At 51.6% G+C, this 17,677-nt stretch overlaps 1 protein-coding gene and 3 long non-coding RNA genes across 5 annotated transcripts; 2 read left to right on the forward strand and 2 right to left on the reverse strand.

The window, feature by feature from the left end:
- LOC106501962 lies at positions 4,286–6,718 on the reverse strand. 2 transcript variants are annotated; one of them, XR_001917906.1, is made up of 4 exons: positions 6,554–6,718; positions 5,877–6,083; positions 5,567–5,686; positions 4,286–4,876 (listed from the first exon to the last, which is right to left on the reverse strand). It is a non-coding gene; the product is annotated as an uncharacterized LOC106501962 (long non-coding RNA). The 2 variants fall into 2 exon arrangements; XR_001295501.2 differs by lacking the exon at positions 6,554–6,718 and having other exon boundaries at positions 5,877–6,349.
- FOXD3 (forkhead box D3) lies at positions 6,835–9,378 on the forward strand. The gene has a single exon (XM_018046566.1). The coding sequence runs from the start codon at positions 7,314–7,316 to the stop codon at positions 8,757–8,759; it is 1,446 nt and encodes a 481-aa protein (XP_017902055.1). The 5' UTR covers positions 6,835–7,313; the 3' UTR covers positions 8,760–9,378.
- Positions 8,759–9,375, forward strand: LOC108635645. Its single transcript, XR_001917907.1, has one exon. It is a non-coding gene; the product is annotated as an uncharacterized LOC108635645 (long non-coding RNA).
- LOC106501961 lies at positions 11,708–13,456 on the reverse strand. Its single transcript, XR_001295500.2, has 3 exons — positions 13,376–13,456; positions 12,090–12,191; positions 11,708–11,979 (listed from the first exon to the last, which is right to left on the reverse strand). It is a non-coding gene; the product is annotated as an uncharacterized LOC106501961 (long non-coding RNA).

A 17,677-nucleotide genomic window follows, 5' to 3' on the forward strand; every position in this document is an offset into this window, starting at 1 on the left:
GTCAGGAAGATCCCCTGGAGAAAGAAATAGCAACCCACTCCAGTATTCTTGCCTGGAAAATCCCATGGGTTGAGGAGCCAGGCAGGCTACTGTCCATGGGGTCACAAAGAGTCAGACATGGCTAAGCGACTTCACTTTTTTTCCCTCCCTGAATTCAGCTGTATGACTTTCACCCTTCTCTGTACATTGTAGGGAGACCTAGAAAAAGAGGCAGACAGAAATAACTGCTTTGGACCCAAGGCTAAGAAAGTCCTTTCTTTAAAAGCATTAGGAGAAGAATTAAAATTTTAAAAGTGTATCCCAGGTCTTGTCACATCTGTATGTGTACTTTGAATATGTGACTTTTGCTTTTGTGTGTGTGTGTAAATTCAGTCTGCCCTTCTGAGAGAAAAAGTTATGTATTATGGCGGTGTTTCTCTATGTTATCCAAGTGGGTCCTTTCCTTGGGATGTGACTGAGCCAGTGGCATGGTTTTCTGGAGATTTTTGATGAGCAAGACCAGGCTGAAACTGAGAAGCCGGTTTAAACTTAAGTATCCTGTTGCCCTGTGTTCAGGAGTAGGGAGGAAAGGGGATTTTTTCGTGAATACAAAAATCATTACCTTTCTGAAGGGCGGAGTTGTAAAAGGTCTTCCAGGTCATCTGGGTGCTCTGGGTCATGCATAAGTAGGAAATGGACCCAATACTTCCCGCAGAGAATTCTCCCCTAGGGACGGAATCCTCCTCTACACTCCCCTCCCCCACCCAAGACTGACCGTCTACTCAGTGCGTGTGCAGGCACGGTGGCCACTACTTCTACGACCAGTCCTCTCAACCTTCGCTCTCCTAGCCAAGCTCCGGAGATGTCAAAGATTCTTAAGCTGGGGTTTTCCAACTTGCCCCTGAAGCTAGGCGGGCGGGCCCAAGCTGCGATGTAGAGAATTCGATGTCCCAGCGACCTCCTCTGAGGAGTGGATCGAGTTAAATATAACCGCGCGAATGGAATAGCGCTAAAAATAAGGCAACAGCTGGCCGGTCCACAGCCCGGTCCCGGGAAGGGCGGGGGCCTGAGTGGTCTTGTGCAGGAAGGCCGCTCCGGGCGCGGGGACGAGGAGGCAGCAGCGTCCGCGGGCCTGGGACGGAAGGCCAGCGGGATGGGCGCGAGCAGCCAAGTGCACTCCACGCGGTGCGTGTCCCAGGGACTGGAGTCAGCGTCGCTCGGTGGCCCGAGGGGGATCTTTTGAAAGAGTCAGAATCCTGGGAGAACTGGCCTGGACGTGACAAGGGAGAAGGGCTGAGAGCTGAATTCCTGCTCGCCCCGCCGCCAGAGGGAGCTGAGGGCAAGCGGGGGAAGCCGAACCCTCGAGAAGGCCGCGGCGTCGCCGGGGACCCGAGAGCGGGGGTCGTGCGGCAGTGGCCGCGCGTGCACACTCGAGGCTCCCGCAGCGACTGGTGCTCGGCCTTAGCGCCTCACACGCACCCACAAGCCCCTCCTGGCGCGCGCCCCTCGGCCCTGCGCACCCTCCCGCGACAGCGCCCCAACCATGAAGCCCACAATTGAAACGTTTCCAAAACGGGCTATTTATTTGCTCCCAATAAATCGATCCGCAGTGATTAAGAAATCGATGTGGCCTGGGTGGGCGACGTCGCTCTCGGGGAGGGAAAGGCGCCTCTGCCCTGAGCTCGCGGGGAGGCAGAGGGCGGGTGCCGGCCTGGGAGAGGCGTGTCCCGAGGGGGCCACACCCGAGGACCCGCAACCTGGGCGCGCGGGCCCTGCCAGGCCGCGTTCCCTCGGGAGGCGAGGGGCGCGCGCCCGCCGCCCGCGCTCCTCGGCCCCTCTCGCCGCCTCTGCTGCGCGCGGGGGAGGCAGTGACCGGCAGCCGCCGCCGAACAGCTCCGAGGCTTTTGTTGCTCCTCGGCGGGCTGAATGGGGGTTTTGTAAAGCGGGACAGATAAAAATGAGCAGCATCATATTGTTTGACAGAATGATCCCATATGATGAAGTGTCGACTCCGAAGGGGGCGAAAATGGTGAATTCCTAAAAACCCAGCCCTCGGCTCCTCCGAGAGCTGCCGGTAGCCTGGAGCGACCCGCGGACAGCCGGGCCCCGCCGCATCGCACCAAACCGTGTCGGGAAGACTCGAGCTTTCAATGCCAAGTCATTTTTAAGCCCCGATCCTGCCCAGGACCTTTCTCCTCGCGGATGAAAAGAACAATTTTCGAGAGAAAGGCTCATTTTGATTAAATCTGACATGCTGCTGATAACTCCATGCTAATGTGAAATAATTAACATAATAGCCATAATTAAAAGCACGCTAACAATGCCATAAATTTATCACACAATTTTACTAGCTTTCTGCCCCTAACTGCTCTCTCATCGTTAATTAAACGTGTTGCCTTTTACAGAATGGATGTTTATACATTTCCAATATAAATAAATTCGAAGCCATCCTCTCTCCCTCTCTCTCTCTGTCTCTCTTCCTCTCCCTCTGGTCTCTCGCCATTAGAAGGCACTTCTTCGCATGGGCCCTGAGTGGCGGACACCTTAAAAATAAATGAAGTTTTGAGATGCAAATCCAAAAATGAACATTAAATTAATCCCCCCCCCCCAACCCCGCGCCCACCAAAGAGATCTGGAGAGGTATACAAGGGTGGTGGGAAATGAGTTGAAAATCCAACCCCCTTGGAAACAGAAATAATTTATGTGGGGTGGGGGCCCGGGGTGCCCTTTCAGCCCTTCCCACCTCCCTCGGTGGCGGTCATCCAGGCAGAGGCTGGCAATAGTTTAACATATCGGTGAAGACTGTCAATAAAGACCCGACTTTGTTTGGGGGTGGGTGGGGAGAGGGGTATGTTCTAGATGGACTACACCCACGTTTAGTTTCCCCTGCATTAGAGGAAGGGTGGCTTCTCTCTGTGGGGGTCGCGCCCCTCGCTGCGCGACCTGGTCCTTTCTCCCCGTATAATAAGAAAAGTGCACCCGCGCCTGGGCGTAACGATTCTATCTCACCTCCGGCCAACGATTTATTCAACCACGGGCATAGTTTCTGACTTAAAGGGCGAGGAAGAGGGCACCTGGTTTCTCCCTCGCCTGGCGAGGGGTAGGTGGGCCATTCCAGCCTTCCGAACACGCTGACCGAGCTCCTCCTCCTGTGTTGACCACTTAACCCAAACTGAGTTGTAATTAATTTCCCCCTATCCGTCATAAATTGTTTCATCCTCTTCTTGTCTCCCCCATCCCCATCTCACCCCCCCAGGACACACACACTAAATCTCCCCTCCCCCGAGACGTCTCAATTTCTTTCCTATCGATCCGAACTCCACTTTTCTTGTTTCCTGTTGCTAGAACCTCGGTCCCCTCCACCACCACTACCAATCCCCGCCCCCAACGGACCCTGTCCTGGTGGCTTCTGCAGCTGGGTACCACGGATTCTGCCCACCCCAGGAGAAACGGAGGGAGCCTCATTACATTCTCTTTTGGCTGAAACGTTCCAAACATTTGAACAGGTGAGACAGCTGGCTGCCATCTTCTTTAAATCCCTCCTGGGAAGTTCGATTGTTGTGACCCAAATAATCACTCTCATTCATATTAATTGTTTGTGCCTGTGTTTTTCATTCTCCCTCTTACTCCCTCCCCAGTTACCGAGATTCAGAAGATGTTTTATCCACATTTCTCTCTCCTTCCCACCCCACCCCCAATATTTCCGTTCCCTCTATCACGTCTTTCTCCCCCCCACAAGTGTGTCACTGTCGCTCTGTATCTGTCTCGCTTCTCCCATCCCTGTTCCAAAGTTGGCGGTAACTGACGACCTGTGGACTTTTAGCCGCTAACTGGGATCATGCGGCAAACAGGATTTACTAAGCCCGGAATCTAGTTGGCCCAGGACAGGACCCTGCACTGTGTCGGGCTCGCGCCCTTCCGCCCCGGCGGTGTCCCGCAGTGATGGCAGCGGGAACCTTCCTGCCTCCCACCTGGGCTGCCGCTTAGCCTCCTTCCCGCCACGGCAGGTTGCGCGGCGCTACTGTCCGCCCAGAAGGAAAAGGGCGACGGGCTGCCCAGCCTAGAGCTGTTGGGAGAAATCCGCCGTCTCCGCTGGAAATCGATATTAAGCCGTTGGGCCGGCACCGGCGCAGACGTCGGGGGCTCAGCCAGTAGGTCCCGCACGTCTCATCATTTAGCTAATCGAGTCGAAAAGTTTCTGTAAGGGCCAGACCCGGCATCAGATGGTAACACTGATTGAACAAGAGATTAGCACAATAGATCTCTAACCGAGGGGAAGCGTTGCTTTTCACGCTACGCGCCGTAATTAATGGTATGAATCAATTAATTTGACTTTTATTGTGTCGAAAGAAAAAAGCGCAACAAATGGAACTGGCGGCTGGGAGTTGTTCACCCCCACCTCTTTCCCCAGGGAGGTCCCAAAGAGACACGGGGGAATGGACGGATCGCGCCAGGTCTTGGCCGAGGGAGGCTCAGAGGCAGTAAACAGCGGCGCCGAGGGAGTGCTGAGAGCCAGCCCTGGCGGGCCGAGGAATTGAAATTAGGCTCATTTGGAGGATGCTTCAAGAAGACTGCGGAGGGCATCCCCTGGAGCCGCTACCCTTCCGTGCGTACACACACACGTGCAACGCGTCCACGCGGGCCCAGCCTCCTAGGCTGCGGTGGGGCTCCTGCCGGCCCGCGCCTGCCTCTGGGGCTGGACAACCGAAGCTGAGCAAAGGGAATCTGTGGATTCAGTTTCTTTTCCGTGCCCCTCGGACGTTCTTTTTGTAATTATTGGGTTACTGAGACAGTTTCACCTGGGACTTCCGCTGCCGAGGGACAGCGGACAGCCAGTTCGCCGCTGCAGTCGGTTTTGCGGGAAGCTGTCTAGAAGGTATCGTAAACGGTTCGGAGCCTGCGGGCGACAAAGCGGTGCAGTTGCGGGAATGAACTCTGATGCATTTTAGGGTCAAGTGCAACCGAGGTATCATTTAGATACAGAAAAATCGTGGAGTTTCCTGGGCGTCTCAAGATGGAGGAACTGCCCTGGCTTCAACCAGAAACATCCTGCGAAGTGGGGGATCCAATTTGCTAGTGTTTTATCCGGGAAATTATCTAATGAAAATTGAAGTCAACCTGTGTGTCGCACTGCCTATAAGTGAGGCAAGTTTACGTGTGTGTCTAGGCTAAGGAATGAGAGAGGTGGTAGGTGAGAGAGACACAGACAGGGAATCATAAGTACTACTGTCCTCCAGGAAATACATCAGTTTCTTAGTATAGTCTGTAAATACTGAATTTCACTATTTCTTCTCAGACTATATCCCCTTGTGCTCCTTCCTCTGGTAAGGCCTGCACTCCCTTCTCAGGCCTCAGTGGCCAGACTGAGCTTGGGTTCCAGGAGCCCTTAACACCCGGCAGGCACTCGCGGCTCGCAAGGAGGCTGCCTAAAAATGCAGGAGGAAAAAGAGCAGCGCATCGCGGCTTCACCAGGTCAGGAGCACTATTCCAAAGTGCGCGGTCCACGCGCCTCAGCAATGTCACGCATCCGGGGTCGGTTTGCGCCCCCCACCCTCCATCCCAGTTAAATGCCGATAGTCTTTCCTACCATCACTGACTTTCCTTGCCAAAGAAACTCGGTGCGCACTGGCCATATCCTCGCCTCCTCCTCCACCTCCTCTGCTGCCGATCTCTGAGGAACTAAAATCTTGGAGTGTTTGTCTATATCCTAAGGGGAAAGAATCCACGTTAGTTAGCCGCAAGGAGAGTCTAGGCCGCCAACAAGCTCGCTCCCAGGAGGCTGGGCCCAGAAGCCTGAGAAGTCACACCGCCCGCTCCCCCTGAGGTCAGCCATCCCAAACAGGGCGCGTCGTCTAACCTAGAGGCCCGAAGCCTCTTCCCGTCCCCACTCGACTTACCCAGGCCGCTGCCAATGCCGGCTCCTTCCCCAGCGCCTCATTTCCGACTTTTTCACATGCTAAGTCGTTTAACAACTCCGAGCAGCTAGTTGCGGCTTTATTTATAGGTTCTCTGTTATTTTACGTCCTTTTTATTTCTCTCTGCAACTATTCTGATAGATTAATCAATAGCCATTTTCTGACCTTCGGAAACCCCAACTGATGCTGCTGTGGCCGAGCGGGGGGCGGGGGGGGGGAATATATTATTACACACATATACATATAAACACGCCCACATCGAGCCGGGAAACCAAAGACAGGACCCTGTGGTTTGACTTTAGCGGGAGGAGGAGGGCCTCCCCTCAGCAGGTGTCTCCGCCGACTAAGCACTGAGGCAGGAGGGGCTCTTAAGTCTAATTAGCAAGACAGAGCAGGGGCGCTGCCCTTAATCTTTAGAGCTAAAAAGAATCAAAAAAACAAAACCGAGACTACTAAGTTTTTCTTTAAAAAAAAAAAAGGATGTGAATCTTGTCCTACATTCTATGCCTAGGGAGCATTGGCAAAGGGCGGGTGGCAAGCAGGGGGCGGGGGGGGGGGAGGGAGAGGGGGCGGGGAGGTCAGGGAAGCAGAGACGCGGATCCGGCGGGGGCTCCCGGGCCCACACCCTCCCTAGCTCACACGCACCCACCCTCACTCACACCCACAGGCTCCCTCGACCCCCTCGCCGGGCTCCAGCCCAGGGTGGGGTCCCAAGGCGGTCCCAGGCTCCCTTGGGCCCCGCGGGATGCTGGCGCACGGTGCGGCACGGAGTTGCGCGTCCCTTGTCCCTTTGTTGACAATTCTCTCGACCAACTTGAGTTTGGCCGGCTCCGCGGCGGCCCTGACGTCACGCACGGTCACGTGGCCCCGCCTCCCGTTGGATCTTTAAGTAGAAAGTAATCTATCAGGCCAGTCCTTAAAACGGGACTTTCGACTGCGGGGGCTTCGGCGTCCCTGACACCCCCTCCCCCGGTTACCCCTGCCCGCGCCCTCCTGAGCTCCTCGGCGCCCCGCGTCCCGCGCCCGCCTGCACCGCTCCTGCTCCCCACGCTCGGGCCGGAGGCAGAGGAAGGCAGGCGAAGTGAGGGGGCGCGGCGTAGAGAAGCTGCCGGGCCCTGGCCGGGTCCGAGGCCGCTGCCGGGAGCAGCAGCGAGCGCCTAGTACCGAGCGCCAGGGACAGCTGGAGTTTGCGGAGCGCTGCCACGGGGGGCGGACGGCACAGCCCGAGTCGTGCGATGCCCGGCCGCCGACTGTGAGCCAAGCCGGGAGGGCCCCGGACCACCTACGCCCCCCTCCCCTCTCCCAATCCCCTGTCTTTCGGGGGCGCCCCAAACCCCTTTTCTGAGGTTGGCGGCAACCCCTGAAGACGCCCATCGCGCGCCGCTCCTTCCCCGCCGCCGCCACCAACCCCGAGGAGGGATGACCCTCTCCGGTGGCGGCAGCGCCAGCGACATGTCCGGCCAGACGGTGCTGACGGCCGAGGACGTGGACATCGATGTGGTGGGCGAGGGCGACGACGCGCTGGAAGAGAAAGACAGCGATGGGGGCTGCGACAGTCCCGCGGGGCCGCCCGAACTGCGCCTGGACGAGGCGGACGAGGTGACGCCGGTGGCACCCCACCACGGGCAGCCTCAGCCGCCGCACCAGCAGCCCCTGGCACTACCCAAAGAGGTGGCTGGAGCCGGGGCCGGGCCAGGGGGCGAGGCGGGAGCATCCGAGGCCGACGGCTGCAAGAGCGGCGCTGGCGGCGAGGAGGGCGGCGGGAGCGGTGGCGGGCCCGGCTCCGGCAGCGGTGCTGCGGGCGGCCTGGCCCCGAGCAAGCCCAAGAACAGCCTGGTGAAGCCGCCCTATTCGTACATCGCGCTCATCACCATGGCTATCCTGCAGAGCCCGCAGAAGAAGCTAACTCTGAGCGGCATCTGCGAGTTCATCAGCAACCGCTTCCCCTACTATCGGGAGAAGTTCCCCGCCTGGCAGAACAGCATCCGCCACAACCTCTCGCTCAACGACTGCTTCGTCAAGATCCCCCGTGAACCGGGCAACCCGGGCAAGGGCAACTACTGGACCCTGGACCCTCAGTCCGAGGACATGTTCGACAACGGCAGCTTCCTGCGGCGCCGGAAACGCTTCAAGCGCCACCAGCAGGAGCACCTGCGTGAGCAGACGGCGCTCATGATGCAGAGCTTCGGCGCCTACAGCCTGGCGGCGGCGGCCGGCGCCACGGGGCCCTACGGCCGCCCCTACGGCCTGCACCCTGCGGCCGCGGCTGGCGCTTACTCGCACCCGGCGGCCGCGGCAGCTGCGGCGGCGGCCGCGGCGCTCCAGTACCCGTACGCGCTGCCGCCCGTGGCCCCCGTGCTGCCGCCCGCCGTGCCGCTGCTGCCTTCGGGTGAGCTGGGCCGCAAAGCGGCCGCCTTCGGCTCGCAACTCGGCCCGGGCCTGCAGTTGCAGCTCAACAGCTTGGGAGCCGCCGCGGCCGCCGCAGGCACGGCGGGCGCCGCGGGCACCACGGCGTCGCTCATTAAGTCCGAGCCGAGCGCGCGACCGTCGTTCAGCATCGAGAATATCATCGGAGGGGGCCCCGCGACTCCCGGGGGCTCTGCCGCGGGCGCTGGGGGCGCCGGGGTAACTGGGGGCACCGCGGGTAGCGGAGGCGGTGGCGCCGCGCAGTCCTTCCTGCGGCCGCCCGGGACCGTGCAGTCGGCAGCACTCATGGCCACGCACCAGCCTCTTTCACTGAGTCGGACGACGGCGACCATCGCGCCGATTCTGAGCGTACCGCTCTCTGGACAGTTTCTGCAGCCTGCAGCCTCGGCTGCCGCTGCTGCCGCCGCCGCTGCTCAAGCCAAGTGGCCCGCTCAATAGGGACGCGCCGGTGGCCGGGATGCGGGGCCTGGCAGCGGCCTGGAGAGTCGACTGCAATTTGCAAGCTGCGCGCCCCGCCCCGCTCCTGGCCCCCCTGCCCAATCCTGGACTCTGCCTCTCTTCCATTTCCTCCCCCCGACCCCTCAACACCGACCTTCGGCGGCCTCCACCCAGTCCTGCACACCTAGGCTGGCGGAGCAAACTCTCACCGCTCGCCCGCGGGGAGTATCTTTCCATACAGGTAAAACCGAAAACCGATTTTTCCAAAACTGTACCCGGACGGCGCCTGCTCTCAGTACCTGGGGGATGAGAGGGAAATTCTTTGTACATATTTGTATAAAAATTATTGACTTTCCTTTTGGGGTTTTTATTTTTTTAAGAAAAAAAAATTCAGTAGATTTAGAGCTCTGAACTTTCATTTTTTCTGAAGGTTCACTCTCCGCAGTTTTATGTGAGAAAAAATGTATAGAGACGTTGGGAGATTTTAAATATAAAATTTTCAGAAGACGAAAGTCATTCTATATAAAAGTCTGTTTATATATAATGAATATATATGGTATTCTAAATGTTATTCCATCGTGTTGTACACAACTTTGTAAATAAAATTTTTAAAGGCTCAGCTTAATGTTTCATTTAGGTGTCTGAGATAAATGACAAGATTTTAAAATAATATTTGCATTTTATTCTTCCCAGATGAGTTTCAAGGAATGACCTTTTCAAACTTTGCTAATTCATAATTTAAGTGTAAGAAAAATTTAATTGGAAAAATATGCCTAATTTAAATTTACTAATATTTTCTTTTGGTTTTCACATAACATGGGTGTGTAGGTGGTGATTTTCTTCCTATCAATACATTACATCTAAGTGACTAGATATTTCTGAAGATAAAGTAAGCTGCCATTTTAAAAACCAACCTAATTCTAAACTTCAGCACAAACATCAGACTTCATCTTTCACAATGGAAACTTTCCAAATGAGAGTTCTTAATCATTTCAATTAACCTTTCAAAAGAATGTTAATTCCAAACATTTCCCTTATCTTAGCATTTAAAGCCTTGATTTTTTTCAAACTATTTTCATCCCCTAAGTGGAAGTGGTAATAAACCCAGTTAACTTTTTAAATATATGTAATGGCATTTTAAATTTTGTAGTGAAATTGTATTACCTATATGAACCTCATAGATGATACATAGTTGTTTGTTCTTTAATAATATTTTCAAATATTATGCCTCTTTTCTACGGCAGTAATCAACGCACAACATAATTTCGATATCTGAAGGGTTCCTGTAAATGTTTCCTTTCTTACCAACCCGCAGCTTTTCCAAAGGCCAAGAAATATCCTTTAATATCCTTTTAAAACAGATGCACTTCACTCCGTTTCTTAAACTTTAAAAAATACCTTGAAGGCTAGTTTAGTATGAAATGCGAGATCACAAAGCAGAAATGGAGAAATGTCCTTGTGGATTATTTTTAATGTGCATTTCAGCTGTTGCAACCGTAAGTATTAACGTAGAAATGAAACATCTAGATGCGGAAAGTCAGTTCCCATCACCACCAACACAGCCTCAAATGACATCAATTCTAATTATTTCGTAATTAATTTAGCTGTTGCAATTACGTATGCGAAATTGCTTTTTAAAACTGGAGCGGGTAGCAGTACTGTCAGCTCGGCCCTATGCGGGTGCTGTTTGCAAAACACCGTCAGTCCCCGGCGCTGGCGTCCACCTCGCCTCCCTCGTCGCGGACATGCCTCCCTCGTCGCGGAGATGGCTCCCGGCTGCTGATCCGAGCCTTATTTCTCTGCTGTCGGCGTGGGCTAGGGCGTCACTTTAAAAGACACTTCCTCGCAAATACCGAATCGGTCTTCCTGGTAAACAGTAAACATTATTGTGTCCTGAGTAAACATTCCTTCTGGATCAGAGTCCTAAAATAAAACAAGCTGCCGGGGGTGAGATCGTTTAACTTGATAAACAAGAACTTGATAATCAACCGCCGCGGAGAGGAGCTACAGTAACCTTCACGAAGAAGAGATTTTGGACCACACAGTCTACGGGCGGGTCCCTTCTAATCTCTTTTTACAAGGAAAACTAAACGGATCTAAATTTGTTTGTGTGTTGCAGCTATAAAAGTAACAAGCAGTTTCACAGTTGTGTCTGGCTAATCGGTTTTTACACAAACAGCAAATGGTACATGATTTGTGCAAACACAGAGAGGTTATTTCTAAATTTAGCTTACACCCCTGGGAAAAGGGAAAGGCCGGGCTTCTTGAATTCACTTTTAGCCTCAAGAAGCTGCTGATCCAAGGCTTCTAAATGACATTGGATAACAGGGGCCTCATTCCATCCCTGATCCTTTGTTACTTATAAAATTACTCGCTCATATTTCCGCGCATAGCAGCAATACCGGCCGAGCCTGCGCCCGCGGCGTGACACTCGGCCACAAGCCGCCGCTTGAGATCCGCGGAGCATTTTTTCCCCCTGATATATTCGGCAGTGGAGTGTAGAGGAGAGATCCGCCGGCAACTTTCCTTCCAGACACTTACTAGCCTTGAACTAGAGCCTAAAGATGACCCTTTTCTTTATTTCTGGGCGGGTAGGAGACTCTTAGCCCCAGACCTCAAACCGACCAGCGACTCTTTCAAAGTCCAGGCAGATGTCAGGGATATAGGCCTGGCCATTTCCCCCTGAAAAGCTCTTTTTGGTTTAAGCTTGTTAGACCACGAAGGCTTAGAGCAGCAGAAGAAAATGCAAATATCACATATAATGAACACAAGCACTTGGGCTTCAAAGGAGGGCCTGAAACCCACGTTTTATATGAGCGACCGCGACCACCGGCGTCGAAAGGCACTGAAAATCCCCTCTTACACTGAGATTTAAAGGCAACACGACTGATATCAGAGTTTTATTTCACTTAGGCAGATTTATTTGTAATAAAAAGAGGAAGCGGGGGGGTTTTTTGGGGCGGGGGTGGATTTTAGCTTTCAGCTACACACCAATTTAAACTGGTTTCCACTTCCTTTGGCACTCATTTCTAAAAAGTCCATCCAGTTCCAAGGGCTGTGGTCCTTAGAACATCCCCTGGATGGAGTCCCTGAGGGGGTCCGGGTACTTAGTCACTGCTCCGGGAATGGAGGGTGAGTTCGGAAGTCCAGGGAAAAGCGAACCAAGGCTACAATATATGCACGCTCTTTCCAGGGTTCTTGCTGCGATGGCGAACGTGGCCTGTAGGGGGCGACGAGCAGATGCAAAACTTCCCAGTTTTGTCTCCGAGGGTCCAGACCCAAACCTGAGAGACCTTCCCTTCCAGGCTCTGAGCACCCTGACCCTCTTACCCTGTTCATCCTCCCGGCGTGGGACACCCAGGTCGAATCTCAGAAAAGCTGTTTTTCTCGATCACTCTCTTGGAAGGGACAGAGTCCCCAGGGGAATTTGCCCTAAAGATTGGGAAGCAATAAAGTTTAGTGATGAGGAAACATAGACTTGGAAGCAATTAAGAGTTATATTTGAGGTTATTTATTTTATACGGTTTACAGAAAAAGTCTTGGCAGTGAGAGGACCATGAAAGGTTGGTGTGTGTGTGTGTGTGTGTGTGTGTGTGTGTGTGTGTGCGCGCGCGCGCGTGCGCGCATGCATGTTTTAACGCAGGTTCCTTGAAGAACTGTCCTGAAGAGACTATGATCTGAAAGAAAGCCAGTTCCAGGGCCATGTCTATCAGACTCGACTCGTGTCCGTGATGGTGGCAAGTTGCAGCATCATTAGTGAATAAACTCCTCTGAGAGGTGGATGGGAGGTTGGAAGGTTTCAGAGTGCCCAGGTGGAATGTGTATGTGTGTCTATTTCATGGGAGCGAATGATAGGAAGCAGTGGAAAGAGAGAGGTCTTCCAGAGGGACATCCCAATTGGGACATAGGTATTTACTGACTGTGACCTTGGACAAACTGCTTGGTTTCTTTGAGTCTGTCCATTCCCTTGTCTCTACAACGAGAATGAGAGAATGATACTTGTAGCTTGGGCTTGCAGGATTAGGTGAGTTGGTGTCCGGGGTTTGGGGCGGGGGGGGGGGGGGGGTGCAGTGTTTTGTAAACTGTAAAGACCTAAGGGGATGTAAGGTGGTTTGTTAGTGGGTTCTAGAAAGACAAACGGGGACTTCCCTGGTGGCTCGGTAAAGTCAATAAAGAATTCGCCTGCAATACAGGAGACCTGGGTTCCATCCCTGGGTCGGGAAGATTCCCTGGAGAAGGAAATGGCTACCCACTCCAGTATTATTACCTGGGAAATCCCATGAACATAGGAAGGGTTCCGACACCACTTAGCAACTAAACTACCAACCGACAGAAAGACGAACAACTCTGTTACAAACACCTACAGTGTTTGGCTGGGTTTTGAACCACTAGATTTTAGGTGTAAAAGATGAGCTTTTCTACTGCTTTTCTAGTTCAGCCCTTTCCCCCACCCCCACCCCACCCGCGCGCGCGCGCACACACACACACACCCGCTGTCTGAAAGGATGGAGCAAAAGAGAGGCTAGTCAGAATGGGCTTTTCAAAGGAGAGGTCTCGTCCAGGTCTAGAGTCCTTCGACCCCGCCCTGCTCTTGAGGACAAGGCCGGGATGCCCACCTGCTCTCAGTCCGCAGTCCCAGCTCTGGAGGCCTGGCCTATTTCTTTCTGTTGAGAAGTCTACTTTGCTCTTTGCCCCTTTGCTTCCACTGTCCGAGGCAAATGGGGAAATCTGAGCCCTCCGCTGACAGACGCCCATTAACGCAACGCGCAGCCTCAGGGCGAATTAAAGGTAACCAGATCTCAGACCCACGTGAAAGACCACCCTCCCTTTGCCTGCCTCCGACAGTTGGCAGAGATACACCCAGAGCCAACTTCTCTCTTAATCATCACCACCCCCTCCCCTTGCCCTCTTAGGAATGTACTAGCCATTCTTTGCTCCCTGCGGGCAACACCAGCCAAGAAGGGCGGGTACACAGAACAAAATTTGTAAAGAAATGTTGCAAAATCAGCGGAGGAGTCGTAGAAAGCATTATCTTATTTTCATTTCTTGAGAGGGTGTCTTATATCCGAATTTTTCAAAATAAGAAGGAAATTAGTCACTTCACTTCCTCGTTCTTCATATGATTTTATGCTTAAAGCACACAGCTCGGTCCTGTCAGTTGAGATGAGGAGGTGTTCATTCCCTTGTCTGAGTCCTCTGGGTCTAAATTTCAGAGGCATCTTCAGAAAAACAGTCCTAGAGAACACCCTCTCTTCTTTCCACACATGCCCTGAAAGTTCTGTGACTTTCCCAAGGTCACTGGGCAGCCCAAGGATAAGCCTTAGAAATGCTCAGCGGAGGAAAAATTGTTCTCTATCCTGGAAAGACGCCCCACTTGAGGAAAGGAAAAAAGCGAACAGTGGCACAAAGATTGGAAAGACCGGGGGTGCGGGGAGGGGGGCAGAGAGAAAGAAAAAAGACAAACGCAGAGAAACACTGGGCCGAGCTGAACTCAGTTCTGCAAAGGCCGAGACCTACACCCGGTGCGGCCCCGCGCCGCCCCGCGCGGCCCCGGAGGCCAGCTACGCCCAGACCGATCCGCGCCGCGCCGCGCGTCTCGCCCAGAGCCGGGCGGTTCGCCGGCGACCTCGATCTCCTGGCCTCGTGATTTGTGAAGGGAAGGACGAAGGCGGAAACTCCAGGCCCGAAACTCAGAGGTCAGAGGTCCAGCCACATCGCTCAGGTCCCCGCGAGTTGGTCCCCACGGGTGTCCCCAGCCCCTCCCACCCCGGGCCCACCTTGGCGCCAGCCACTAGGGCTTGGCCTGAGGGACTCCAGCTCCGCCGGACTGGAGGGGACGAGGGCGGGGGTTGGGGGGAGAGGAGAATTTGAATTGATTAGGGAGGAAACCCATCCGTAAAAAGACATCCGCTCCTGCGGCGCCCCACTGGCCTGCGCCTGGGAAGCTCGTGACGAGGACACGTCTCCGTGGTGTGAACCCGGGCGGCCGTAACGCCCCAGCCCAGGATCTCCGGGGAACCCGGGGTAGCTGTACTAGGTACAAGTTAGGGCGCAATCCTAGGAGTCGTAAGGAGGATCGTGAGAAGTCGGGCAACAAGGCCAGGATCTTGGGACGGGAGTGCCCCCTCGACCTGGGCCTGTTTGCCCGGCCGCCAACTCGTGGCAAGAGGTCTCTTCTCCGCCATCGGCGCCCCTCTGCTCCCGCTTCTGGGTACTGGGCGTTTGGCATGCTCCTTCGCGAGATCCGGCAACAGGAGCAAAGTGCACGCCTTATCGAAGAGGGGAGTTCTCTTCCGCCCTCCACGCTCTCTTCTCGGCAGATGGTGAGCGAGACTGTTTCCCCCAAAAGACCAAGAACACATTTTTGCCAGTTACATTTATCTGCAAGGGGCGCATGCAGAGGAACGCAGCGGGCTAGCAACCCCAAACCTTAACTTTCCTGTTTGCTTTCAAGCTCCACCTGGGAGGTACCGCCTCCTCCAGGAAGCCTTCTTGAGCCTCCCAGCTTAGGTCAGTTGCGCCTTCTTGGAGTTCACGGTGCCAACTAATGAATCATTGCCTACGTTGCCCTGTGATCTCGTTACTATCTAGTATTGCTGAACACAAAGGGAACGATAAAACGTATTTGTCTAATAAAAGACAAACTAGGACCATGGGAATGGGGATGAGGAATCTTGAAGGCTGTTAATTGATCGAATGAGGTTTTTCTCGAGATTGGCGGCGGTTTTCTTCCCATTGTTTCCTTCAGTTCCCCCCCCTTTTTTTTCTATAATAAATGATTTTATAAACACCATGTTAAAGGAATTTTTTAAAGTCCTTATTAGAGATTTAAAAAGTATAACATGTCAATATTCATAAAATAATTGGATTTTCTGCAATATTTTTTTCTGCCATTGTGAAATTAGTTGAAAACTTCTTGGCCTAGCCTAAAATATACCTACAGACAGTTCCACCTCCCTCCTAGGGAAGAAAACTCCATTAGAGTACCTTGGGATTTTCAGTCCCTCTGCTTCAGTTCTTCCAGAAGAGGATTCACTACCTCACAAAATATCCATTGCACATAGGGGCAGCTTTATTTTTTAGAGTGCCTTTCTTTTATAGACCTTTTATTTCCTTAGTAAAGTATAGAGAATTTGAGAGTCATTTGCTTAGATGTCAATACTAAAGATGTTATATTGTCATGTGTTGGGTTTCTTTATCTTGAAGCCCAAAGAATTCACTGTGGTTTGACCTCTGTGTTTGTGGAGAAAACTGAACAACAGCTAAAGCTTTGAGAAGGTGTTCTGTATTCAGTATACATGTTCCAGGACTGTAAGGGGTCTGTTTTGAGATCTATTTCGAGAGCTCAAGTTGTTTACCACCTCCCCCAGGGTTGAGTTTAGACTATACTGGTGGTAAAAGTTTTGCTGGATGGTTGTTAGAATCTCATGGGGTTGGTTTGTTTGTTTGTTAACCAGAAAAAAACTAGTTTTAAAAAGTTAAATTATTTAATATCTCTTTCATTGCTGTGAACATTGGCATAAATGTTAATCTCTTAACTGTCAGTTATCCAACCCATTCATCATATGAAACTAGGAACTTAGATGGCTTCCCTGTATGTAGAATTCATACAGATTCTACTATTTAATATAGAGAAGAAAGAAAATCTTAGATTATTTGGCCATTGCCTTCCAATTGAGATCAAGATACTATGCTTTTTAGTGCACTTAATGCATTTCTTTTTTTTTTTTTTTTTTGCAAACTTATACTTATATCTAGTTTGTGTAGTCCCTATTGATTTAGGGTTTTTTTTTTTTTTTTTTTAGTTACTGATGTATACTTGATTTACTGATTTAGCCTTTATATAGCTCAGTTAGCTTCTTTCTTTGCCATTGTTACAGATTATACCAGTAAGCCATCTCTCAAATTCTACCATCTTGCAAATGTAAATGTTGGTTACAAGAACAAGGTGGTATCAAGATCAGCACAAATTAATCACAACCACTGTGAAACATCTGCTTTATTGATGGTACTTCAACAGCATCACCTTTCCACATACATCAGGAATTATGACTTTATGATAAAGTTGCTCTTGCTGCTGGAGGGAATCGAGTACAAGAGTTAATAGATTGGATTAAAAGACAAGAGTAATTCTTAGTCCTACCTAGGCCTGACATTGAACTTGGAAGTATCTGATGGACTCTATATTTGCCCACATAAAGACCACAATTTTTTAAATTATAGAATATTGGCTATATTCCCTGTTGTATACAATATATCTTTGTAGTGTATTTTATACATAATAGTTTATACTTAATCCTCTAATCCTATATTGTCTCCTCCTTTCTCTCTCCCTACTGGTAACCATGAATTTTTTCTCTATATCTGTGAGTCTGTTTCTGTTTTGTTATATTCACTAGTTTGTTGTATTTTTTAGATTCCACATATAAGTGCCATAATACAGTAATTGTCTTTCTCTGTAAAGACCACTATTGAAAATGTAGCTGAAAGAGAAGAGAGGAATTTAGTATTATAACTATCATTTTATGATTCAGGCAACAGATCTTTTTGAGTAACTGTTTAAAAATTTAGAGATTTTTTTTCTTTAAACCTTAATTTCACTTTCATCTTGATTTAAGGTATCTGTTATATCAAGATATCTGCCGTTCAAATCTCCAGTAGTTTGATGACTCTTTCACTCTGATATTGGTAGTGTATATGATAGTTCAGGGAAGGAGACTGGATCACCCGCCTCTACCACCACCACCCATGGGGGTTACATGAATAAAGTGAGGAAACCCCACAGGAAACTGAACAAATCTGCTCTTTACTTTGGGAAAAGAAAGAAAGATAGTGCTAAGTCATGTTTGACTCTTGCGATCCCATGAACTGTAGCCTGCCAGGCTCCTCTATCCATGGGATTCTCTGAGCAAGAATAC

The sequence above is a fragment of the Capra hircus genome, chromosome 3 (genome assembly GCF_001704415.2).
Source record: "Capra hircus breed San Clemente chromosome 3, ASM170441v1, whole genome shotgun sequence".
NCBI lineage: Eukaryota > Metazoa > Chordata > Mammalia > Artiodactyla > Bovidae > Capra > Capra hircus.

Coding starts and splice junctions, on each gene's coding strand:
- FOXD3 (XM_018046566.1), top strand. CDS start 7,314: ATGACCCTCTCCGGTGGCGGCAGCGCCAGCGACATGTCCGGCCAGACG.